Source organism: Aethalodelphis obliquidens, unplaced genomic scaffold, assembly GCF_003676395.1.
Source record: "Aethalodelphis obliquidens isolate GAN/ISIS:26980383/991018 unplaced genomic scaffold, ASM367639v1 scaffold42, whole genome shotgun sequence".
NCBI classification, from domain to species: domain Eukaryota; kingdom Metazoa; phylum Chordata; class Mammalia; order Artiodactyla; family Delphinidae; genus Aethalodelphis; species Aethalodelphis obliquidens.
The window spans coordinates 16,846,119-16,870,625 of record NW_020837986.1 but is presented as its reverse complement, the minus strand read 5'-3'; the positions used below and the strand labels follow the sequence as shown (position 1 = coordinate 16,870,625).

The window sequence follows — 24,507 nt, the reverse complement described above, 5'->3', positions numbered from 1 at the left end:
CCCCGCCCGCCGCCCCGCGAGCCGCTTTGTCTCGGGCGGGGCGAGCAGGAGAGGCCGCCAGGTGCCCCCCGCCGCGGGCCCGGGCCCCAAGCGGCGGCAGCTGACGTTCCGGGAGAAGTCGCGGATCATCCAGGAGGTGGAGGAGAACCCGGACCTGCGCAAGGGCGAGATCGCGCGGCGCTTCAACATCCCGCCGTCCACGCTGAGCACCATTCTGAAGAACAAGCGCGCCATCCTGGCGTCGGAGCGCAAGTACGGTGTAGCCTCCACCTGCCGCAAGACCAACAAGCTGTCTCCTTACGACAAGCTCGAGGGGCTGCTTATCGCCTGGTTCCAGCAGATCCGCGCCGCTGGCCTGCCGGTCAAGGGCATCATCCTCAAGGAGAAGGCTCTGCGTATAGCTGAGGAGCTGGGCATGGACGATTTCACTGCCTCCAACGGCTGGCTGGACCGCTTCCGCCGGCGCCACGGTGTGGTGTCCTGCAGCGGCGTGGCCCGCGCCCGGTCGCGCAGCGCTGCCCCCAGGCCCCCAGCGGCGCCCGCCAGCCCGCCCACGGTGCCCTCGGAGGGCAGCGGTGGGGGTACCACGGGCTGGCGCGCTCGGGAGGAGCAGCCGCCGTCGGTGGCCGAGGGCTACGCCTCCCAGGACGTGTTCAGTGCCACTGAGACCAGTCTGTGGTACGACTTCCTGCCCGACCAGGCCGCGGGGCTGTGTGGCAGTGATGGACGGGCACGCAAGGCCACCCAGCGCCTGAGTGTCCTGCTGTGCGCCAATGCAGATGGCAGTGAGAAGCTTCCCCCACTTGTAGCCGGCAAGTCCGCTAAGCCCCGTGCAGGCCAAGCCGGCCTGCCCTGCGACTACACCGCCAACTCTAAGGGTGGTGTCACCACCCAGGCCCTGGCCAAGTACTTGAAGGCCCTGGACACCCGCATGGCTGCAGAATCTCGGCGAGTCCTGCTGCTGGCTGGCCGCCTGGCAGCCCAGTCCCTGGATACCTCGGGCCTGAGGCATGTGCAGCTGGCCTACTTCCCGCCAGGCACCGTGCAGCCGCTGGAGCGTGGAGTGGTCCAACAGGTGAAGGGCCACTACCGCCAGGCTATGCTGCTCAAGGCCATGGCAGCACTAGAGGGTCAGGATCGCTCAGGCCTGCAGCTAGGCCTCATGGAGGCCCTGCACTTCGTTGCTGCAGCCTGGCAGGCTGTGGAACCTTCGGACATAGCCACCTGCTTTCGTGAGGCTGGCTTTGGGGGTGGCCCTAATGCTACCATCACTACTGCCCTCAAGAGCGAGGAGGAGGAAGAGGAGGAGGAGGAGGAAGAGGAGGAGGAAGAGGAAGAGGAAGAGGAGGGTGAAGGGGAGGAGGAGGAGGAGGAAGATGGCGAGGAAGAGGAGGAAGGGGGGGAAGGAGAGGAGCTGGGGGAAGAAGAGGAGGTAGAAGAGGAGGGTGATGTTGATGACAGTGATGAAGAGGAAGAGGAGGAGGAGGAGAGCTCTTCTGAAGGCTTGGAGGCTGAGGACTGGGCCCAGGGAGTAGTGGAGGCTGGTGGCAGCTTCGGGGGTTATGGTGCCCAGGAGGAGGTCCAGTGCCCTACCCTCCACTTCCTGGAAGGTGAGGAGGACTCTGAGTCAGACAGTGAGGAAGAAGAGGAAGATGATGAGGAGGAGGACGAAGATGACGAAGATGATGATGAGGATGGTGATGAGGTGCCTGTACCCAGCTTTGGGGAGGCCATGGCTTACTTTGCTATGGTCAAGAGGTACCTCACCTCCTTCCCCATTGATGACCGTGTGCAAAGCCACATCCTCCACTTGGAACACGACTTGGTCCACGTGACCAGGAAGAACCATGCCAGGCAGGCAGGAGTTCGGGGTCTTGGACATCAAAGCTGAGCCACTGGGCCTAGCCATGCCTCCAACCCGGATGTGGCAGCACCAGCCCAGGGCAGAGGACTCTCTGGGCAGCTGTTGTGGATGGAGCCAGAGTGGGGAACCCCAGATCCTTTAGTGATGTTCTCCTGGTCTTGTGACAGGCCCAGTCACCGCGGTAGGGCCTGGGGCTGGTGTCAGCCTCACTGCCTGCTTATTGCCTCTTTCTCAGAATCCTCTTTCCTCCCTATTTGCCCCTGGGCTTGGGGGACCAGGTGGGGAGGGTGGGGAGCTGTCCGGTGCTACCACACCGTGCCATCAGTGGACTAGGCCACAGTAGCAGCCAGGGATGGACCCTGGAAGCTCCTGGCCAGAGAGTGCCTCTCCCCTCTGCCATCCACACCAGGTCTTTGGTGGGGGGGACCCCAAAGCCATTCTGGGAAGGGCTCCAGAGAAAAGTCCAGCCTAGGACCCCACAAGGCTGGCAGCCCCGCATCCCTGCCCCGAGGCCGCCTTGAGAAGCACAGTCTAACCGCAGGCTCCTGGGCCTGCCTCTGCCTGCTTCCCCACTTCCCCAACCCCTTCCTCTGGCCCAGTCCATGTTACTTTGGCCCTTGCTTTTCTTTCCAGATTGGAGGTTCTCCAGAGGCCCTCCAGAGGAGTAGTAATGGGCACTTCCCTTGTGGGCAGCTGCAGGCCCCATGCCTCTCCTCCCTCTCTGGCAGGGCCCTATCCTGGGCAGGGGTCCTGGGGCTGGGCCCAGAGTCCAGCCATCCAGCTGCTCCTTTCCCAGTCTGAATTCAATAAATCTGTCCACCCCCCTTTTGTGGGAGTGGACATTTTAACAGCCAAGGGTGCATCCTTCATGGTCTGGGCTTGCGTCTGTCTTGGGGACACTTTCTTTCCCGGTTCCCTTTGGTGCTTGCTCTGGTGGGACAAATGTTGAGAGAGTGGCTACAGCCCAAGCCCTGACCAGGGTGAGGGGCAACATGTATATCTAAGTGTTGCCTAGGCTTGGGTGGGAGGGGTTTTCAATGCACCTGCCTGGGGGTGGGTTTGAGCAAGCTGGGCCTTGCACTGCTTTGGGGTTAAAACTTTTGGGTCAGTTGGCTGGGACAGGAGGGAGGGAGCCAACAGTCCCTGGAGGGCCAAATTAAACTGTGGGCACCTCGGAACTAGGCTTATCAAGGACCATTAAAGAAGATCCCTGCAGGAGAGGGGTCAGAGGGCAGAAAGAAAGGAGTGTTGGGGCAGCTCCTGTGGTCCAGGTTGGAGTTTGTAGGGGCATACAGGGCATCTCTTGTATGGTGCCTTAAGAGGGAGTCCTCTAGGCCTTTCAGTGATTGGCATTTCCAATTCTGGTGGCTATCCTTGGGAACAGTGTCAGGATGGAGGTGAAATTGCTGGGGACACATTGCACCCCCAAGAGGTTAGCCACTCCCTGTGTGGTACCCTCTGGAGCCCCCCCCCCGCCCCCATCCAAAGGTGAGGACAGGCCCTCTGCTGATCCTACCCAACCTTTCTCTTCAGGGCCAGCTCGCCCCTCCCGGGCCCTTTGTCACTGAGGCCCTCAGGCCCCAGTGGTTCTAGTGAGGGGAGGGCCTGAGCTTGAGCAGGCCAGGAGCTCTGGGCCCCAAACCGGTTTTCCCACCTCTACTGAGGCTGGCACATCACCCCTGTGGTTCCCTGCCCCCACCTCCTCACAGTTCCTCCTCTCTCCACCCTGGAATGTGGGGGTGGGGTGGGGGGTGTTGCAGGCAGTTATCCAAGTCATCTTTTTAAACAAGAAGGTGGAATGACTTTCCCTTCCGTACCTCTGATTCTCAGGGATTCCCTTAAGACCTTGAAGGCTTCAGAACTAAGTGAAAGCAAAAAAGCAGTTGGGATTCCCAGCCCCCACCCTGGCCCCCATCCAGTCCCCATCTGAGCCCCGGAGGATGAGACAAGGAAGCCCAGCCTACCCCCTGGCCTGCTCTGGAGTAAATATGTGGGAGCAGTAGCCTTCTCCCCAGATGCCCCTGGCCAACCCAAGGCCCTCACCTCAAATACCAACAAGGCAAATACTTCCATTTGTCTCCTGCCAACAAGAACACCTCTTTTGCTGGAACTGAGATCATCTCATTAATGATAACACCAACTGGCATTAATAGGGCTCTTGCTGTGTGCCAGGCTCTATGCTAAGTACTTTAGATGCTCACAAAGCCCCTGTGAAGTAGGTAAAACCATGAGAAACACAGAACAGAAAGGTTCAGTAATGTGCCCAAAGCCAAACCACTAGTATGTGGCAGAAGCAAGCTCTCTCCCCAGGCTGACTCTAGAAGTGCCCCTTTACTAAGGAATTCCTAACCCTAACCATATTCCTAAAGGAATTGCTTACTGACTCAGTTTCTTTTTTTAAAAAAAAGCTTTTTATTTATTTATTTATTTTTGGCTGTGTTGGGTCTTCGTTTCTGTGCGAGGGCTTTCTCTAGTTGCAGAGAGCGGGGCCACTCTTCATCGCGATGTGCGGGCCTCTCACTGTCGCGGCCTCTCTTGTTGCGGAGTACAAGCTCCAGACGCGCAGGCTCAGTAGTTGTGGCTCACGGGCCTAGTTGCTCCGCGGCATGTGGGATCTTCCCAGACCAGGGCTCGAACCCGTGTCCCCTGCGTTGGCAGGCAGATTCTCAACCACTGCGCCACCAGGGAAGCCCCTGACTCAGTTTCTAACCCATGGAAGAATAGCTCTTGGAGATGAGGGATGTGGAAGTGTCTACAGGAGCTCTTGAAGCTCCTGTACCTATAACTAACCACTGTTCCCCCAGTCCCCAAATACAGGGCTTTTGTAAATACCCTTCCCATTCTCTGTATTACTCCTTAGGGACGGTAGGTGAGAACCATCCCCATTTCATGAAGGAGGAAATAGGGTTCAGGACTATAAATGACCTGCCCAAGACACTGGCCTTGAGCTCTGGTGCTCTCCGTGGGAGTCTGGGTTACATATAAAATGCCTCACTGGGACACTACTTGGGGGGTGGGGGTCAGTGGTGTGGGGATGGCCCTATGAGCACAGAGCTTTGAGGAGGGACCTAGCAAGGAGGCACTGTCACCCAGCCTACCACACAGTCCAGATGTGAAGCAGCTGGTGATTAACAATGGACCACCAGATAAAGCTGACAAACACTGGGATGCTGACTTCACTTGGGACTGATTGCTAAAGGACCCTGGAGGAGTTTCCTTGTCCTGAGGATACTGATGCAGGGGTTCTGGAGGCCTGGTTGGCTTTGGCAGTTCCTAGAGTGGGCCAATGTCTGGTGAGCAGTTGGCAGAGGTGATTTCTTGGGAGGTGGACAAGACAAACCGCCTTTTCAAAGCTGGGGCCTGAGAGGAGGTAGCTGGAGGGGGAAAACTACAACTCCCAGAAGCCCTTGCTCCCCCCGGCGACTCGAGTATGGTTGCCATGGTTTCAGAAAACAATATGGCCGCTCCCAGCTGGGAAGTGAGTCTGGGTTAGAGAGGCAGAGGAGGCTCTGGGTGGCAGCAGTGGCGATAGAGGAAGCTCTTGAGGGGTCGTGAGGTTGGGCCTGGACTCTGCACGGCTGGAACGGCCTGACCTTTCTGAGGGCGCCAATGGCGGGCAGCGTGGACGAGGAAGCGCTGCACCAACTGTACCTGTGGGTAGACAACATCCCTCTGTCCCGGCCCAAGCGAAATCTCTCCCGGGACTTCAGTGACGGAGGTGTGCGCTCCAGCGTGTGTGTGTGTGTGTGTGTGTGTGTGTGTGTGTGTGTGTGTGTGTGTGTGACAGACGTGTGAGCTCCAGCGTGTGTGTGTGTCCGCGTGCGCGTCTGGGTGTGTTCTGTATGTCCTTGTGTGTCTACGCGTTCTGTCCTGTATGTACGGGTGTACGGGGTGTGTGTGCATACACGTCTCTTGTGCTTGTGTGCTTGTGGCGGCGGAGGCGGGGGTGGGTTGGTGGGAGGGGTGTCTATCTCCTAGAACTTCAGTTGTAGAAGTGTGCATCTTGGGTATGTGGGCATGTGTGTGTCCATATTATGTATACATGTTCTATCCTTTATGCATGTGGTGTGTGTGTGTGTCTGAGTCTGTGACTCCCTCCTGGGACTTTAATGACTAAGATGCGTTCTGTGTATGTATTTGTACATTTCTGTGTGTGTGCATGCCTATTCTTCTATTCTATATATCTGTCTTGTGGGAGTCTGAGCATGTGTTTGGTCATATGTGTGTTGACATGTTCTGTCCTGTATGTATGAGTGTGGATGTTGTGTGCATATGTTTCTTTGTGATTGTGTAGGTGTGTGTCCAAGACTGTCTCCTGGGATTTTAATAATAGAAGTATGCACCTCTCTGTGTGTATATTGGTGACACTTTGTGCTTCTGTGTGTGTGTGTTGGTGACTGTCTCTTAGAACTCCAGTGATAGAAGTATGTGTCTGTGTATGTTTCTGCATCTCTGTGTCATTTTGTGTGTGTGTGTGTATTTATGTCAATTCCTAGAGTGAGGCCCCAGCCTCCTGAAGTGTTCTCTTTGAGACTTATAGAGGACTAGAGACCTTAGTTTTTATATGCCCCGAGTTAATGGCAAAGGAGTGCAGCTCCTTTGGGGTGTGCTGGAATTTTTGTCTCTGGCTGATCACTGATCTTGCTTTCTTACCTCACCTCCATATCATCCTTACCCCTTTCCACATCTTCACCTCTCCGCTTGGCCCCACCACTCTGAAAACCCTGATTCTCCCATCCCACCCATTCTTTCTCCCTCCCCCTTCTTCCTTACCCATCTCTACAACTTCCATGTCTGCTCCCACCCCCTCTCCCTCAGTCCTGGTCGCAGAGGTCATCAAGTTTTACTTCCCCAAGATGGTGGAGATGCACAATTATGTTCCTGCTAACTCTCTCCAGCAGAAGCTGAGCAACTGGGGTCACCTGAACAGGTAGCAGAATACCTGGGCACACTAGTGGGATCTCCAGCCCCTACACTGGGATCCCAGGAAGGTCTGCCCAGCCCCTCCACCTCCTGTGGTCTCCACAGTCCAGGCTGGTGGCTGGCTGGGAAGGGACAATGCAGACAGAATCTGTCTGGTAACAAAATCAAGCGACTCTTCTTTTGGGGAGGTGACAAGGACCCTCGAGACATATAAACACTGGGCTCAGGTTGGGTGCCCTTCCATTCCCCCAAGGCTGTGCACTGAAGGGCTGCAACTGCTGCACCCCTTTCCATCCCCCAACCCTTCACTCCATCCCCCCCAGGAGCCAGTCCACCATCCCTGTGTCTGCCCCCCAGGAAGGTGCTGAACAAATTGAGCTTCTCTGTACCAGATGACGTGATGCGCAAGATTGCACAGTGTACCCCAGGCGTGGTGGAGCTGGTGCTCATTCCACTGAGGCAGTGCCTGGAGGAGCAGCAGAGGCGCAGGAAGCAGGGCACCAGCTCCTTACAGGTGCCACCCCATTCAAGTTTCTTGCACTGCTCTGGGGGAGTTTCCCAGGCAGCAGAACGCTCTGCCTCAGCAATAAGTGTGGGAGAAGGGTGCCTGGCTAAAGGGAGCCTGGCGGGCGGGGCGGGGGGGAAGGTGCTCTTTGCGGGTGGGCAGCCTGAGCTCACAGCAGACCCTGGGGGTTCTTTCAGGAGCTGGCTCCCCAGGATGGCACTGACTACATAGATGTGGGTAAAGTGGCCTTTACTAGATGTGGGTAAAGTGGCCTTTAGTAGATGTGGGTAAAGGGGCCTTTACTTTTCTTCCCTCCCAGGAGGAGCTTTCCTCCCGTCCTTCCTTCCTGTGGGGGAAGGGGTGCGGGTGTGGGGAGGTGGAAGACAGGAAAACAGGGCTCCATCAGGATTACTCCTACACTTGCCTTGTCTCAGGTTTGTCCCAGAAGGCCCGAGGGGAAGGTGCTCCAGACCCCCAGGGAGGGGGGCAGCTCAAGTAAGGAAACTGGGAGCTCCTGACCTCACCAACCCTGGTAATCTCCCTATGCACATGGCTAGGAGGTGAGGGTGAGGTTTGCACCTGGAAAGGTAGGGAAGTCAGGGATGGGTGGGGGAGGGTGGGGGGGAGAGAAGGCCTGGTTGAGGGACACTGGAAGGGTGAGGGTGGGGCCCAAGATCCAAGCCTGGGCTAAGCTGCTTCTCACCCCAGGGTGGGCCGGCTGCCTGTACCCCGGCCTCTGGGGTATAGCCAGGCGCTGCAGGGCGACCGAAGCTTCGTCCTCCAGATTGCTGAAAAGGAGCAGGAGCTGTTGGCCTTGCAGGAGACTGTGCAGGTGAGGGCGCACTGGGAAGGCGCTGGGGGATTGGGGCCTGGAAACACAGGGGCGGGGGCAGCAGGCTGCAGGCTTGACCTCTATGTGGCTCCTCCCAGGTCCTGCAGATGAAGGTGAGACGCTTGGAGCACCTGCTCCAGCTCAAGAACGTGCGCATCGAAGACCTCTCCCGGCGGCTCCAGCAGGCGGAGCGTAAGCAGCGGTGAGCCAGCGGCTCCAATGAGCCTCCTGGGACAAGAGCGCCTCCCCTCTCTTGGGGTGTGAGTGAGCATGGGGGGCAGTGGGACAGGAACCCTCCAAGCTGAGCCCCGTGACTGAGCCCCCTCCTTCCACTCCATCCGGGTCAGGAGAATGGACTGCTTTCCAGAACCTAGAAGCCACATGCAGAGACCTGGCATGCACCTCAAAGCAGTGCCTGACACCAGAGGGGGTTCTGCCTTGGTGCTCCCTGTGCTGGGCCTTGGGGGGTGGTCCCCCAGCTCGGTCCGCACCCCTAGAACCCGGTCCCCGCCCAGCTCTGATGACAGCAGCGTCTCCATCCAGGCTAGTCCTCTGTGCCCTGGGCCAAAGGGGAAGCTGCCCCAGACACCTGAGGGGCTTCCTCGCCCCTCCTGGGCACTCACCTGGGACCCAGCTGGAGGCTGGAAAGTGCAACAGCTGAAGGGGTGAGGAGTGAGCTCAGCCAGGAGTGGGGAAGACATGGGCTGTGCTTGTTCCAATTGCCCTCCCCTCACAGGGGTTATGTTAAGAATGTCTGGGCTGCCCCCATTAAAGGTATGCTCTCCTTCCTGTGCCTGCCTTCTGTTCTCTGAGGGGGATTTCCTGTCCCCCTTGTGCTACACCCCACCCCTTAAGTGAAAGAGCCTTGTGGGCCCAGAGTGGGTCTCAACTCGTGGTAGCTGGGCCCTGAAGTGGCCACTGCTTGGTAGGTTGATGATACCACCAGGGGTTAGGTCTTGTGCACTAGGACAGCCTGACTTCTAACTCTGGCTTTAGACTGACCCCCAAACCTATCCTCACAGTGTCCTCCAACCCTGTCCAAACCCAACCACAAACCCAGGCTTCAGATTCTCACCAAATGTAGCCACATAGTCACCCTCAACCCTGCTTATGGACTCACCCCTAAACCTGTCCTCTGTATGACTCCCAACCCTGCCCACAGACTGACCCCAAGTTCTGTGGACCAAGGCCAAGCTTGACTCTCAACCCTGACCAAGATACCATGGCCTTTGGTGCCATCAGCCTTTGGTGCCAGGCTGGAATCGAGTCCATGTTGTTAGATCTTCTGATATTTCAAAAGAGGAACAAGAAGAAGCAGAGGAGGAGGAAGAGGAAGAATAATTTTTTAAAGCCCCATGTGGACTAAACAAAATACATCTATAGCTTACTCTGGGTGCACTGTCTGCCACTTTTAGAGCTTGAGGAATAGAATAGACGTGTGAATACAACTGTGGGGGAGGCATACCGGGGCACATGGAATGGTGGGTTGGGTAATAAGAAAGCATCTGGCAAGAGTGGATGGGCTGGGATCAGAATGTAGAAATCTCCCAATGACCATGCTGGAGGACAGCATCTCAAACTTCAGAGTGTGAACTTATCACCCAAAATGATGCTAAAAAGTCTGAGGCTCTTCTGGAGACAGTCCCAGAGCACAGAGCGTTTTGGAACAGGGGAGGATTCAATAGTAACAATAGCTCATGAAGATTAATTTGCCGACAGTGTGTTCACCAGAGACCCGAAGATATGTTAGGGACCACAGGGATCCAGCGGAGGGTAGGAGCCTCGGGGGCTCCCCAAAGGCAGTGACCCCGCTCTTTCTGAAAGGAAGCTGGCCTTAAGCTGCCCATACCATCTCTCTCCTAGTTATGTTGGAAGAAGGGACCGTTCCCCGCGGGTACTTTAGGGACCCTGTTCCAGCCAGCGAAATCGGGAGGGGGTGTTGTTCAAGGACCTGCAGGCGCAGCAGCGGCTAGAACCCTTAAAGATCCGAGGGCTACATTTCTGCTCCCAGACTCTGTGCAGGCGCCCACATCCCACCCCGGGGCGCTGAAGTAGGCACATCCCCCTGCCATTGCGACCGCCTCCGTGGAGATCGAGAGCAGAGGCTGCGGTCCCCGGCGGCTCCTGCACAAGTTCTCCCACCCCCCACCCCGCGAGCCTTCTTTGTTCTGATTCTTATCCGGGCCGGCAGGGCACCCAGGACGCGTCTCAGTTCCTCACGGGAGCGCTTCCTCCGAGGCAGGGGGATGGGACGGAAGGGGAAGATGCTGAAACCCGGGGATCGCAGAGCGGGAAGAATGGAGGGTTCCTCCGCTCCTGGACAGGACCTAGCGATGCCCGTATCGACTGCCAATGCGGGCTTGGAAGCCTCGGAAGGCGACTTTCAGGTGCCTCACCTAGCTCTGAGCCCCACCTTACGGCCGCTCAAGGGACAGAGCCCAGGGGACGCCCCTTCCAGGTTGGGCGGAGACAGGAGGAGCAAACCCCCAGGCTGAAAGTAGACACGCGTAGGGCCTATTAAGGGCGCTTCTACCTTCTCTCGCTTCTACGGTATCCTGCCGCCTGGCCACGGAGAGCGCCCTGGCTGACTTCATCGCGAGAACTTGCGGGGCCCCGGGGCGTGGGCTCGCACGGCGCAGCCGCAGGGGCTCCTGCAGGTGACGCAGAGGCGCAACGCCGGTTGGCGGTTCTTTGGGGCCTGCTTATTGGTCTGAAGTGCCCTCGCCCCACCCCTTCGGTCGACCAATGGGCGGAGGTGGGGGTGTGCCCTTGAGGCGAGCGGTAGCGGCGCGGGGCTCTCTCCGCTGGTTCTGCGCTGAGACCCCGCTGCTGCTGCCACCGCCACGGCTGCCGCCACCGCCACAGCTGCCGCCGCCGCTGTCGCGGTCGTCCCTGCCCTTCCTGGCTTCGGGGTGCTCCCCGCACGGTGAGACTGCTCTTCCTTCCGCCACCTCCCGGTTCCGCCCCGCTCGCGGAGATCCCCTCCCAGCGGAGCCGGTGTTCTGGGTAGTCGGTGCCTGCGACCCCATCCGGCTGGGGCTGGAGGGTTCCGCTGTCGGGCCCGGGACGGGGAGGGCTCCCTGGCATCTGAGCTGGGGAGATGTCAGGCCCCAGGGCCGCAGGTGACCGTTAGGTGGTAGAGCTGGAGTGCTTTCCGCGGGGCGCTGTCGGGGGCACGTGTGACACAGTGAGGGCGGGGGCCAAATGGGGTCAGCGCTGTCAGCAACTCCGCGCCCGCCCTCCATTGTCATCGCCTCAATGTGTGACCTTGGACGAGTAGCCTCTGAACCTCACGTGGCTCGGCACCTTCAGGGAGGAGGGCTGTGATATCGGGGAGTACGGGCTCCCGAGACAACAGCGTCAGCAGAGATGAGGGTGGGGACGGCACAGGATTATGAGGGACAGAGCCGACGCCTCGCAGCCCGGGAGGAGTGTGATGGGGGGGCGTCCAGACTCCTCTGTCCCCTTAGAAGATGAGGATGGGGTGGGGATGGGGGCGCCACACCCACGGGGATGGAGGCGGGAGAGGGTACAGATTCCTATACCCAGGCCCCTGATGTCTCTGGGAGCTTGGCCACCACTTCCCCTTTGTCACAGAGCAGGAAAGGTTCGTTTAGGTTCTGGACCAGTGTTCCTGTTAGTGAGCAGGAACCCTGGTGGACTGAGAAGGGTGGGCTTGGGTTGCCTTTCCTCTTGAACCTTGGCCTTGGGAAGTGTGGGTAGGGCGTTTCTCTGCTCAGGGAGTTGAAGAAGGTCAGAGGCAGCTGTCACCCGCTGGACCTGGCCTGGCCTCTACTAATTGGGGCCTGGGTGGGGCAGGCAGTCTGGAGGCTAGAGGGGTCTGAGCAGCCTCTAGCTGCGGGCCTGAGAGTTTGTGGGGAGGAGATGCTGGGGAGAGGAGGGCAGCACTTCTTGGGGAGAAAGGAGGGTGGGAGATGGTGGGGGTCCCTTCCTGAGTTCACCCCTGCTCCACTCATTCTTTTTCTAATTAATTAATTAATTAATTAATTTATGGCTGCCTTGGGTCTTCGTTGCTGTACGTGGATTTTCTCTAGTTGCGGTGAGTGGGGGCTACTCTGTCGTTGCGGTGTGCGGGCTTCTCATTGCCCCATGGCTTCTCTTGTTGTGGAGCACCGGCTCTAGGCGTGCGGGCTTCAGTAGTTGTGGCTCACCGGCTCTAGAGCGCAGGCTCAGTAGTTGGGGCGCAAGGGCTTAATTGCTCTGCGGCATGTGGGATCTTCCCCGACCAGGGCTCGAACCCGTGTCCCCTGCATTGGCAGGTGGATTCTTAACCACTGGGCCACCAGGGAAGCCCTCCACCCATTTTTAAGAGAGAGAACACCCATACTTATCCTTGCAACTTTGGCCTGCTGGAGGGAGGAGAAAATGGAGTCATATCCAGTCTGAGTTGATATAAAACTGTCACAACCACTCCTGACCTTCAGCCTTGTCTTTCCAGGCCTTGTTCTAGGTATGTGGGCCCAGTCCTATGTCAGGTCCTGGAGTCAGCAGGTTAGTGTGGCCTCAGTGGGTGCTCTTTTTACATGCTTGAGCTTTGATGAGAGGCTTCTGTGGGACTGAGTGCTTAAGCCAGGACTGAGTCCTAGGCTGGGGTGGGGAGGATGGAAGATTGTAGAGTTCCTGACTCAAAGTCCTTGAACAGGTTGAGAATGTGGATTAGGAATGAATGAGAAACGAGGCCCCAAGAAGCTTGTTCCTAGCCACAAAGCAGAGGACAAGCTGGGGCTGGTCCTACGATGCCTGGGGTTTGGAGACTGCAGAGACGTGCTGTGGGGATGCAGCTGTGAGGTACAGGGCAAGAGGGTGGCAGATTCTGGAGCTCCACTTTGCCATGGACAGACTGTCTTTGACCCTCCCTTCAGCCTTGGGCCCCAGTGTGGGACAGCCTGGAGTAGCAGCTAGCACTCTGTGTGCAGGGCAGGAATCTAAGGGGCTGAGAACTCTGGGTTCCTGTGTAACTGTCCATCTGTCCATTTGCCCAGCTGCCATTTCCCTGTCCTGCTCCTTGTGCCAGAGGCGCCACTGGGCCTGACTGAGCCCTTCCCTGGGTAGAATAACCTCGAAGCAGCCTTTCTGTCTAAAGCTGAGAGGGATCTGAGCTGGGAGCTCTGTTTCCCAGAGAGAAGGTTCCGCCAATTTACCTGAGATTAACTGAGAGCTGAAGGAGTCCCCGAAGGCCCTTGTTCCAGCTTCCCAGCCCTCCCCATCCTGTAACTCTCTGTGGTACCACCCCTGACCTGTTGCCAGCCCATCTAAAGGTGGGGGTGTCTTTTTTTTGCTCGAGAGGGATGTATATTCTTCACATCTTCTTTATGAGTCCTTCTGGTTGTAGGGCATAGTGGGCTCCCAGCAGTCTGCCCTCTGGCAATCCCTGGAGACCTGGTGGGGAGGGGAAGGCAGGATGAAGGAAGGGAGAGGGAGGCCCCTCAGCCCTTGAGCTGTTTTTCTTTTTTTTATATATAATTTATTTTTGGCTGCATTGGGTCTTCGTTGCTGCACGCGGGCTTTCTCTAGTTGCGGCGAGTAGGGGCTACTCTTGAGGTGCACGGGCTTCTCAGCGTGTTGGCTTCTCTTGTTGTGGAACCCGGGCTTTTTAGGCGCACGGGCTTCGGGAGTTATGGGGGCTTCGGGAGTTGTGGCCCAATGCCATCTCCTCCTGATTCTGATGAAGAATTGTGCGTGGACGAGAGTCTGGCTCACAGGGGACAGCGACCAGAGAGGCTTTCTGCTAGGAAAGGAGCTTTTTCCAGCCTTCTCTGAGCCCCTGAAGTCACTTGCCTCCTCGCTCTGCGTTCTCATTGCCCAAGGGTTACAAGGCAGTGCCTGAGTGCTTGCTCTGTCCTGAGCTCTGGGCAGTGCAAGAGACGCAGGTCCGGCCCTCAGTGGACCTTCCATTTCAAGGTTGAGGGGGCAGGTAACAGCTGATTGTGACCAGGCTAGAAGATGCCCATCGGGGGGCCCCACTCTGAGATGGGGGGAAGGGAGTGCCCTCCAGGGCAGGGGTTGGCTTAAAGAATGAGGTGGGGCGGTTCCTCTTCTGAGAGCCTCTGGGCCCTGGTGCCACATCTGCCTAGAGGGCCCAGCTGAGGCCCATGCTTGGGCTCCACTTAGTTTGGTCATTCATTCATTTAACAAATATAAACTGAACACAGCTGCTCCCTGCCAGGTGCTGGGCTGGATGCTGGGAACACAGTGTTTGGCAAAAACACAGTCACCGCCCTTGTTAGGTGGGGGACATAGATATCAAATGATCCCAGAAGTGAGAAAGGGGATCCTTTTTGAAGATTTTCAGGCCTATCCTGGGATGGGCGGTGGTGGGATAGGGTTGTGCTACCTTGAAAAACGTCCTCTGGAGCTGAGACCCAGGCTGGGGTGTGGATGGGGGGCAGGATTGTTCCAGGCAGAGGGGGATGGCCTGGGTTAAAGCAGGCAGGCAGGCAGGCAACAGGCAATGGACTGGGGAGGAAGACAGGGACCGGACTCTGTGTGTACTGGGGTTTTATGAAGTGAAGAGAGTTTTATGAAGAGCCCCAGGAGCCTTTGCTTACCAGCCACTGTTTGAGTTTCATCCAGGCCTCCCAGGAAATGTCCTGGGAAATGGGGGCCTCTTGTCATTTCCCCTGGCTGCAGAGGTGTGGCTGGAGCAGCCTCTGCCCAAGGTAGGAGGAGGGTCCCCTTGCTCTTGGTCCCTTGCTCTTGGCCATGTTTCACATGCTCTGAGTCCACAGCTTCAGGGGATGGCTGGAGTGGGTAGGGTAGGGCAGGCTTCTCTCCAGGGGCCAGTCTCTCTGGGACAGCTAGGCGTTCCAGGGCTCAGGGGCTGCCCTTCTGGGAGTGACCTCAGAGTACTCACCTGGGGCTGTTTCTGCCCTGGCCGCTCCTGCATTCCTGAGACCCAAGCCTTGCCTTTCCCTGTACCTCCTGAGGCCTCGTATGTGGGCTCCTGGTACCCAGGCTGTTTGCCCTGCCCTTGAGGCCAGGCTTGGGCCTAGGTGGACTTCTCTTGCATTGGGAAGTAGGGAGGGAGGTGAGGCCTGCTCTCAGGGCAGCTCGGCACCTGAGGGGCCTCAAGGTTATGCCCTCCACAGGCCCAACTCTGAGGCCACCCCAAGTTGGCTAGTCTCTTCATTCCCTGGACTAGCCAACGTCGTTCACTTATCTCTCCTTTAGTGTGTATCTCTGACAAATATGGACATACTTCTCTACGTAATCCAATTCCATTATCGCACCTAACTGATCAGCTTTTATTTCTTAATGTCATCTAAGATCCAGTCCCACTCATTATTTCCCAATTATCCCCTAAATGTCTCTTTTTAGAGATAGTTAGAAATCCCCTACCCCATTTATTTTTCTTCTTGAAACTGACGTGGTGGAAAAAACGAGGTCAGTTTTCCCATTCTTGGTCTCTTTGTGTGTTAATTTAGAACAGCGGTTGGCAAACTTTTTCTGTGAAGGGCCAGATAGTAAATATTATAGACTTTGCAGGCTATGTGGCCTCTGTAGCAACTACTCAAAGTAGTTTTGCTTTAGTGCAAAAGCAGTTTTAGGGAATTCCCTGGCGGTCCAGTGGTTAGGACCCAGCACTTTCACTGCCAGGCCCAGGTTCAATCCCTGGTCTGGGAACTAAGATCCCACAAGTAGCATGGCAAGGCAAAACAAACAAACAAATAAAAAAAACAGAAGCAATTTTAGACAACACGTAAACAAATGAGCACGGTTGTGTGCCAGTAAAACTTTACAAAAAACAGTGGCGGCCCCCACAGGCTGTAGTTGGCCCATCCCCTATCTAGAACCACCTCCCTCCTTTATTTTCCTTCTTACAGTTTGGAAAAAAATTAGGTCAGTTGTCCTGTAGAATATCCTGCCTTCTGGGTTTGTCTCCTTGCTTTCTCGTGGAGTCATTTATTCTGCTGGCCTCTGTGTTTTTGGTAAGCTGAGGTTGGAGTTCTAGGGGCTTGTTAGATGCAGGTTAGACATTTGGGGTGGGGCTGCCCTGTTAGCACTGCTGTGACTTGGTGCTGCCTCACATCAGTAGACATCAGTGTGTCCAGTTGTCCCACTCTGAGTGAGAGGAGATTGACTGATGCAAGACTGACTGATGTCACATCCCTCCATTGCAAACTCGTTCCCTTTAACCCTAGGTCATCTGTCAGTGGCACTTGCGCATATGTGAGCATCTATTTCAACCTTTGCCTTACTGGTTTAGCACCCACTGATTAGTGCTGCTCCTAGCATTTGTGTTTTGGGGGTTGCAGAATTATTTAGCAGTTGGTCATTCCTTTGTTAAAGAAGAGCTGTCCTTTAACCACCAGGGCAAGTTGGTTATAGGAAAGGCCAAGAGAGAGGCTGAATTAGTTCTCTATATTGCCAGTTTCCAGTAGAGAGTTAGGGCATTGCTACTGTCAGTAGTGACAAATGAGGATTTGGGTTCATTTGTTTTGCTTTCTCCCATTTTTTGTAATCTCTGTGAATGCTCTGATTTTATGTAATTCCATCTGTTTCCATCAGTTGCACTTATTATTCTTTTTGATGTTGAGATGGTCTCAGCCCAGTCTTTCAGAGGCCTGGCTGCTCACACAGGCTTCCTGGAGGCGCCTCCCACAGTCTCTGCCCTGAGGCTGCCCTTGGGGAGCTGAGCTGGGAGGCCAGCCGGATAGTAATCAAGCCAGAGTCTGAATGGTGGGTTTCGATGGACGGCAACCCCTTCATGGGTATCTGTTCTGTATATGGCCCTGACCGATCACTCGGAGGGAAAGCTCTGAGGACATGTTTTATCATGTGAGCCCCCATATTTGCCCCCCTCCAAGCATATTGTTAACTCTGACCTGGACCCACTTGTGCAACGTGAATACTGTGGTCTCTGGATGTAGGATGGTACAGCCTGTGTGTCTGGGATGGGCCAACCTTTGGGTCACCAGCACCAGAACTGACCCCTGGAAAGTGCCAGTGAAGTCCCCTTCCTTTGCTGGTTGCCTCTTCCCACCAGCCTTAGGTGGGCTGGGCACAAGAGGCTTGTGCTGGTGCTTTGGCACCCAGAAGCTGCAGCTCAGTACATGCTGGCCAGGCCCTGGGTCAGTAGTGTGTCAGGCAAGGGTGAGGGCTCTTGGTGAATGTGGGGAGTGGGTGGAGGAGTGGGGGGGCACAAGCCCCCTCTGCTAGGGGGTGCAGGTACCACTTGGGCTACTGAGAGCAGCAGGGGTTTGGGTCCTTCCTAAAGGGAACTCTCTGCTCTCCCCTAGCCACAGGCCCATTGGTGACCCTGACCCCTGCCCTCCCCACTCCCCATGCATCAGGCTTCTGCTGGTGTCCCTGGAGCATGGGAAGCTGCTGAGCTTGACCAGTGGTGTCTGGCAGGAGCTGCGTGTCTCACCCTGTGGCAGGGAGGGCATCCATGGCTGCAGCCAACAAAGGTGAGTGCCTGCCTGGTCTGGCGGGGTTTGTAGCATGTTCCAGCGGGCCCTGGTGGGAAGGGGCATTGCTGCATGTGGGGCCTGCGTTGGCTGTGAGTATGTGTGTGTGTCTGTCTGAATGTGAGGTACTAATTACATTACACCAGTGTTTGTTCTGGGGACACCCAAGCCAAACCCGGGGACCCCTGCTGGCTCCATGGTGTGCTGGTCTTTGGAGGTGTGTGCCTTCATGGCCCCATGTTCCAACCTCCCTGTTCCACTGTGGGGGTTGGGGAGCACAGGGGGCTTTGGGTGAGCATTGAGGCTGCTGAGGTGGGTAGGGCCACAGCAGGTTGTGGAAAGGAATTTGGGTTTCATTCAGAGTCTAGAAGTGCTCATAGAAGATTTTAGGCAAGAGAGGCCTGGTAGGATATATGAGGATCAAGTCTGGGGGGCTCAGCAGTGAATGTGAAAATGCCAGGCTGGCCCCCTGGCCCTCCACTGAGTGTGCAAGAACCCAGGCAAGGGCTGGCCCAGGCCTTCTCACCAAAAGGACTCTGGGTAGGGCTGTTGGGAGCCCTAGGGGCTGTGGGGGTCAGAGAGGATTGGTGTCATGCTCTTGGCAAGATGGGCCTCTTTCAGCCTTAGCCTCCCCCGGTACAGGCCCTCAGCCCAGTTCCCACGCTCTGCCTGCCTTAACTCCTTGACTTCCCGGCCTTGGAGAACCTGACCCAGCTGGAGATAGCCGTGGGCCATGTGAGGGGTTAAGCAGAGGAGGAAAGGCGTCTCTGGGAGGGGTCCTGGAGGCTCCCCTGGGTTCTTCCTTCTTACCTGCCAGTGATCAGTGATGAGGTTTAGAGGCAGCTGCGGCCCCTCCTAGGAGGGCTGAGTGTGGTTTTTGACCCTGTTTGTTTCTCCCACTCCCAGGCAGGTCCCATAGAGCCCTTTCCTGTCTCTGCCCTTCTCCCCTCTCAAGTTGGGTCAGCAGGAGGGGCAGGCAGGGGGCCTCAGGTACTGACAGACCTGGAAGAGGAGATCCCAGAGATGGGGAGCTTGCTTGGCACTGTGAAGGAGAGCATGGGGCAGGGTATCTTGAGGACTGGGGCTGAGTCCTGCACTGCTTGGTGTTTGGAGTTGGGAGGACTGTCTCTTCCCTGTTAGCCCCATTCCCTCTAAGTGAAGGGTCATATTAGCTAATCCCTGACTCCCACCCCCACAAACCCTCTCTCAGGATGAGTATTTTCTGTGGGAGGACTGAGCAGGTAGGGGCAGGTGGGAGCCTCAAGCCTTTGATCGCCACTGTCCAGTAGGATGTGGCCTAGCCCAGCAGTGGATGCTGGATGATGTGAAGGGCAGTCGCAGAGGGCGGGGAGGTGACACGGTGGAGTAGTTTACTGGGATAGGTGAAGGCAACAGCCGCGGTAGCCCTCTCCCACTCTCTTCGTAGGCAATAAGCCCAGAGTCCGGAGTATCCGCTTTGCGACAGGCCATGATGCAGAAGGCTCCCAGAGCCATGTCCACTTTGATGAGAAGCTGCATGACTCTGTGGTCATGGTCACCCAAGAGAGCGACAGCAGCTTTCTGGTCAAGGTATGTGTGCATCTTCCCCGCCCCCCCCCCCCCCCCCCCCGCCCATCATCAGCCTCATTCCATCTGTCTTCTCCCTGGCCCTGCCTGGCTTCCTGAGCCTGTTCCATTTCCTCTAAGTTGGCTCCATAGGCACATCTTTGTTCTTCCCTGGGCTTTGGTTTCCCCATCTGTAAAATGGAAAGTGTGAGACTGTGGTAAGATGAGTGCACTTAGGACAGGGGTCCCCAGCCCTCAGGCCACGGACCATTACTGGTCCATGGCCTGTTAGGAACCAGGCCACACAGCAGGAGGTGAGCAGCAGGCGAGTGAGCGAAGCTTCATCTGTATTTACAGCTTCTCCCCATTGCTCACATTACCTCCTGAGCTCCACCTCCTGTCAGATCAGTGGCGGTATTAGATTCTCTTAGGAGTGGGAACCCTACTGTGAACTGCGCATGCGAGGGATCTAGGTTGCATGTTCCTTGTGAGAATCTAATGCCTGATGATCTGAGGTGGAGCTGAGGCGGTGATGCTAGTGCTGGGGAGTGGCTGCAAATACAGATTATCATTAGCAGAGAGGTTTGACTGCACAGAGACCATAATAAATCAGTTGCTTGCAGACTCATATCAAAACCCTATCAGTAAGTGGCAAGTGAAAACAAGCTCAGGGCTCCCACTGATTCTTCATTATGGTGAGTTGTATCATTATTTCATTATATATTACAATGTAATAATAATAGAAATAAAGTGCACAATAAATGTAATGCACTTGAATCATCCCGAAACCATACCCACCTCACCCCCACCCCCTGGTCCGTGGAAAAATTGTCTTCCACAAAACCAGCCCCTGGTGCCAAAAAGGTTGGGGACCACTGACTTAGGATGTTACTTGAATGGGAGTGGAGCTGTTGTTATCATCGGCATCACCCCAACCATTGCAATTGGAAGGCAGGTGTCAAGGCTGTGGTGTCACAGGCCTGGGTTCAGGTCCAGGCCTGCTATTCTGGCTCTGACCTTGGGCAGGTCACCTCAGTTTCCCTTCTCTGAAGTAGAGACAATTTATACCCCAAAGAGTTGGAAATGGAAGGATGTATGTATGTCACTCAGGTGTAAGGCTAGTTATGCTGATAACAAGGTGTGACTTTATTTACTCTTCTCTGCCAAACATCTGGCTGATTTAGGCTCTTTGCAGTAGTATTTATCACCCCCATGTTTTTCCCCTCTCCTCCTCTCCGAGTGGCCACATCTCATACACTCTTGTCTCCTCTGCTGCTGGGACACACACAGTTGGATCCCACATCCACTTTGGAGGGGCAGGAGGAAGTCTCTGGAGGGGATGGATTGGAGGGAAACAGAGACTGAGGCCCTCAGGTTGGACAATAAATCAGGGCTCCAGAGTTGAGCCCTGGAGGGCATGGTGGTGAGGATGCGGGATGGTTTCTGGTTTATTGAGATCACCCTGAGGAGGGGCCCAGAGTCATACCTGTTTGCCCAACTCTAAAACCCTTGCTCTTCCTCCAAGAGCTGACAACTTCCCCAAGGGAATAAACATAATTAACCCAAACTTTCAAAAATAGCTCCCTGCCTCCCATTGCAAAATCCATTCATGTAATTAGAGAAAATCTGGAAGATAGAAAAAACTATAAAGAAATGTAAAAGTACCCGCAATCATACTATCCAGAAATAACTACGGTTAATATTTTGATGTGTGTTATTCCAGTTTCTTTTTTAGCTTTGTTTCCAAAAATGAAAAACTGGTATCACAGTGTACACACTGTGTTTTGCTTGCTTCTGTTGTGAACCATCTCCTGATGGTTTCCACGAGATTTTAAAACTGCCTGGTATTCCACTATATGTATCATCATTGATTTAGCTGGTTCCCTATTCCTGGTGTTACAGTTTTGTACTGTTAGAAATAGGGCAGTGATGAGTATTTTTTTTTGCACATCTCTGAGTATTTCCCCTGGAAAATTCTACAAGTGATACAGCTGGATCACAGGGTCACCATTGGCAGGTACAGCCAGAAAGTCCTCTTGAGAGGTGTGCCCTCTACCAGCAGAGTGTGGGGGCCACAGGGACTGAGCTTTATCATGCAGTGACATCATCTGATCTCATTGAAAGGCTAGTTGCTCCCCCAAAGGACAGGGCCATCCATTTCCTGAAACTGAACAGGAGTGTGTGTGCATGTGAGCTGTGGATACAGCATGCGCCCCTGCACCTCCTGGACTGGTACTCCAGTCAGCCTACCTGCCCAACAGCCACCCTGGCCTGTGACCCTTCACATGGCTGGAGTTTCCAAGGATGGCCAAGCTCTGTGTATGAACAACAGAAATTGCTCGGGCTGTGAATCAGGGCTGTTGGACACAGTGAGCCTTTGAGTGGGCAGGCAGGAATCCATGTTCACATGCCAGCAGGGTGGGCCGGAGCCCAGGTTCCATGGCTGGTGCTAGTCTTGTGGGCCAGCTTTGGACTGACACAGCTGGTCTAGTGTCTGTTTTTCTAATTCTGTCCCATCCTCCATCTTGTGCTATCTGTGTTGCCTGGTGGCCCTGCCATGACTAGAGGACCAGAGTCCCTGGGCTATTGGCTCTGGCCACATGCTGGTAGTGGTGGGAGCAGGTGGATGGCCTGTGTCGTGGGGCTTTGAGCCTCCCCTGTGGGCAGTGGCTGGTGCTTTGCTATGTGCCACGTGTGGCAGCAGTAGCCAAGAGGTCCAGGGAGGACTATACCCTGACCACACTGTGGCCTTCAGCCAGTCATTTCCTAGCTTCCATTTCATCATCTATAAAATGGCCACCAAGGAACTTCAGGGCTCATGAGACAGATGCTGAGGAGTGTGTGGGCCAAGCTGTAGGGATGGGGTCCTTGGAGAAAGGGCCTAGAGCTACCCGGCCAGGGGTGTGGACCAACTAGAGTGATGGAGGGAGTCAGGCTACCCTGGGATTGTCAAGGAAGCAAGTGTAGGGCCCCACAGGATCATCAGTGGCACAACCTGGGTGGGCCCTGGGGGAGACTGTAAGTGAAGGTGCCTCCTTCCCCCACCCCTCCTGCTGCAGGTTGGCTTCCTGAAGATCCTGCACAGGTATGAGATTACCTTCACTCTGCCCCCAGTGCGCAGGCTGAGCAAGGAGGTCCGAGAGGCACCTGTCCCCAGCCTGCACCTCAAGCTCCTCAGCGTCATGCCCATCCCAGAAGGTGCGTACCCTGCTTGGGGTGCTGGAAGCCTGCCCTCCTCCAGCAGGGCCTGGGTGTGAGTGGGAGTGAGAGCATGGGGTACTTCCTTCCCCCATCTAGGGCTGATGGGCAGCTTAGCAATCAGGGGTCATGATGCCTCTTTATGGCCTTGCAGTGTGGCACCTTGGCAGGTCCCATACCCCAGGCCCCACTCCCTGAACAGAAGTCCATGGGCTCACACAGTTGGCCTATGTCTGCTCATTGCCTGATAGTTACCTTAATGGGACAGTGGGAGCCACTGAGGAACTGGCTCTGGGCCTCTAGCCCTCCCTCTGCCTGTACATCAGGAAAAAGCTACTGGAACCTCAGGGACTCTGGGCAGCTACCTCCCATCACCCGCCAAACCTGGGCTTGGGCTTGGGGCTGCTTCTCTATACCCTGCCAGCTTTAGTGCCCCCCTTCTCCCAAAGGCTAGGGTATCAGTTTCACCATGTACCGAAGCCCCAGCTTCAGTTTCATTTCCCTCTACCTCTACCTAATGACCTCACCCTCAAGTGGATTGAGCAAGCCCCCTCAGGCCTCTTGCCACCAGATCTGCTCAAGCCCTGCCCTGCCCTCCTTTCCCCTCCCCATCACCCTCTCTCCTTGCTTGCCTTTTTGGGGAATCCCACCTCTTGGAAGCCTGAGTTTGACCTCTGGCCTGCAGGCAGAGGCATGTAGAGCTCAATGAAGAATGGGAAGTTCCTGAGGCCCATGCGCCCAGCCCTGGGGGTAGGGTCCTGGGCCATCCTTGCTCCTCTGGAGGTCTTGGTGGTGGGTGGGGGCCAGTGAGTGCTGGGGGGTGGGGGCAGGAGGCCGCAGAGGTGCTGATCGCCCGGGCAGGTTACAGCATCAAGTGTGAGTACTCAGCGCACAAGGAGGGCGTCCTCAAGGAGGAGATGCTGCTAGCCTGCGAAGGTGGCACCGGCACCTGCGTGCGCGTGATGGTGCAGGCGCGCGTCATGGGTGAGAGCTCGAGGCCCGGGTCTGGCTAGAGGAGGGAGGCACCAACTTGGCTGCAAGGAGTTTCCACCCTCCTTGAGTCTGAAAAAGCGATCCTTGTCCCGGCCCATCCCCAACCTCCTTGGTGGGTGCCTTTCTCCCCATCCCCTAGCAGAGCCGGGAGGGAAGGTAGAGGAGTCCCCTTGGAGTAGGTGGGGCCAGGGTCCAGCCTGGCATACTGACTTGTCACCTGCCTTGCAGACCGACACCACGGCACACCCATGCTGCTAGATGGTGTCAAGTGCGTGGGTGCTGAGCTAGAATACGACTCAGAGCACAGTGACTGGCACGGCTTCGACTGAGGCCCTCGCCCCCACCTGCCTCGGGGCCTCTCAGCCTTAAACCCCACCTCGTCTCCTCAAATGCTGCGTGATGGTGTGGCTTCCTCACCCTTCCCAGGGATGGGCATGGAGGTGGAGGGTCCAAGGGCCTCCAAGCTGGAGCCTCGCCCACACCTCTCACCTCATTTGTGCCACCTCCCTGCCTCTCCAGCATCCTCCTCTCCCACTTCCTCCTCTCTGTGTGCCTCAGTCTCCTGCTGGAAGAAATGGGCTGAGCCCCCAAGGAGGCTCTCTGAGGAGGGATGGAGAGGGCCTGGGGTGGGTTCTACCCACCCCCCTACCCCAAGCCATAGGGGCTGTAGCCAGGGCCTAGGAGAGGAGGGAGCTGGCTCTGTGGTGTAGCCGCCCCCATTACTGCTGCTGTCGTCTTGCTTTAGCCACCTCTCCTGTCCCCTCCCTCTTTCCCACTGCCGTCCATGGTGAGGAGGAGGGAGGTGCAGTTCCCAATCCCTACCCCCCCAGGTCTGTGTTTCTTGGTTTTTAAACAACTGGTTGGGATAAAACCCTAAAGAAATAAAACTTCCAGTGGATACCAGAGACCAGCAGGATTTTTGTTCTCCAGGGCCCTGAGAATGCCCAATCCTTTACAGAAGGGCCAAGGAACAGTTTTGGCTCAACTCATTCTTTTTGGAGGCAAGGTCACTTTGTGGTATTACAGCACCTGGCCCCAAAAGAAGTATGCACAGGGGGTGACATTTTAGGCCTGGGAATAGTTGCCAAGACAGAGTTTGGATGGGGAGGGGCCTTCTGCCCAGGTCAGAGAGAGGTCTTGTGGAATGGGGCATTCAGTTTGGGAGGCTTGACCCAGAGACAGCAGCACCCCCTTCTGGTCAGTTCCCAGCCCCAGG

General features: G+C 56.1%; 3 protein-coding genes across 11 annotated transcripts in view; all 3 read left to right on the top strand.

Moving 5' to 3' along the window:
* Positions 1-2,719, top strand: part of CENPB (centromere protein B) — a 3,762-nt gene extending 1,043 nt beyond the window's left edge. The window contains exon 3 of the mRNA XM_027078063.1: positions 1-2,719. Within this exon, the coding sequence (XP_026933864.1) occupies positions 1-1,891 (1,891 nt within the window). The 3' untranslated portion in view covers positions 1,892-2,719.
* Positions 2,720-4,694: 1,975 nt separating this feature from the next.
* SPEF1 (sperm flagellar and cilia associated 1) lies at positions 4,695-9,420 on the top strand. 7 transcript variants are annotated; one of them, XM_027078814.1, is made up of 8 exons: positions 4,695-5,582; positions 6,683-6,794; positions 7,145-7,301; positions 7,490-7,529; positions 7,727-7,787; positions 8,001-8,124; positions 8,223-8,326; positions 8,472-9,420. In XM_027078814.1, the coding sequence occupies exons 1-8, from the start codon at positions 5,474-5,476 to the stop codon at positions 8,791-8,793; spliced, it is 1,029 nt and encodes a 342-aa protein (XP_026934615.1). In that variant the 5' UTR covers positions 4,695-5,473; the 3' UTR covers positions 8,794-9,420. The 7 variants fall into 7 exon arrangements, with proteins under 7 accessions (XP_026934615.1, XP_026934617.1, XP_026934614.1 ...); XM_027078816.1 differs by having other exon boundaries at positions 8,223-8,590; XM_027078813.1 differs by having other exon boundaries at positions 5,464-6,794.
* Positions 9,421-10,885: 1,465 nt separating this feature from the next.
* Positions 10,886-24,194, top strand: ADISSP (adipose secreted signaling protein). 3 transcript variants are annotated; one of them, XM_027078823.1, is made up of 6 exons: positions 10,886-11,050; positions 17,391-17,555; positions 18,982-19,124; positions 22,160-22,298; positions 23,160-23,282; positions 23,520-24,194. In XM_027078823.1, the coding sequence occupies exons 2-6, from the start codon at positions 17,537-17,539 to the stop codon at positions 23,618-23,620; spliced, it is 525 nt and encodes a 174-aa protein (XP_026934624.1). In that variant the 5' UTR covers positions 10,886-11,050; positions 17,391-17,536; the 3' UTR covers positions 23,621-24,194. The 3 variants fall into 3 exon arrangements, with proteins under 3 accessions (XP_026934624.1, XP_026934621.1, XP_026934622.1); XM_027078820.1 differs by having other exon boundaries at positions 17,385-17,555; XM_027078821.1 differs by having other exon boundaries at positions 10,887-11,050; positions 17,439-17,555.
* Positions 24,195-24,507: the final 313 nt, after the last annotated feature.

Bases quoted from the DNA above. Each gene is read 5' to 3' on its own strand.
- SPEF1 (XM_027078813.1), top strand. From the start codon at position 6,442: ATGGCAAAGGAGTGCAGCTCCTTTGGGGTGTGCTGGAATTTTTGTCTC. The intron at 7,530-7,726 runs GTAAAGTGGCCT...GCCTTGTCTCAG, and splicing joins CACTGACTACATAGATGTGG to GTTTGTCCCAGAAGGCCCGA. The intron at 7,788-8,000 runs GTAAGGAAACTG...TTCTCACCCCAG, and splicing joins CAGGGAGGGGGGCAGCTCAA to GGTGGGCCGGCTGCCTGTAC.
- ADISSP (XM_027078823.1), top strand. The intron at 19,125-22,159 runs GTATGTGTGCAT...CTCCTGCTGCAG, and splicing joins ACAGCAGCTTTCTGGTCAAG to GTTGGCTTCCTGAAGATCCT. The intron at 23,283-23,519 runs GTGAGAGCTCGA...CCTGCCTTGCAG, and splicing joins GGTGCAGGCGCGCGTCATGG to ACCGACACCACGGCACACCC.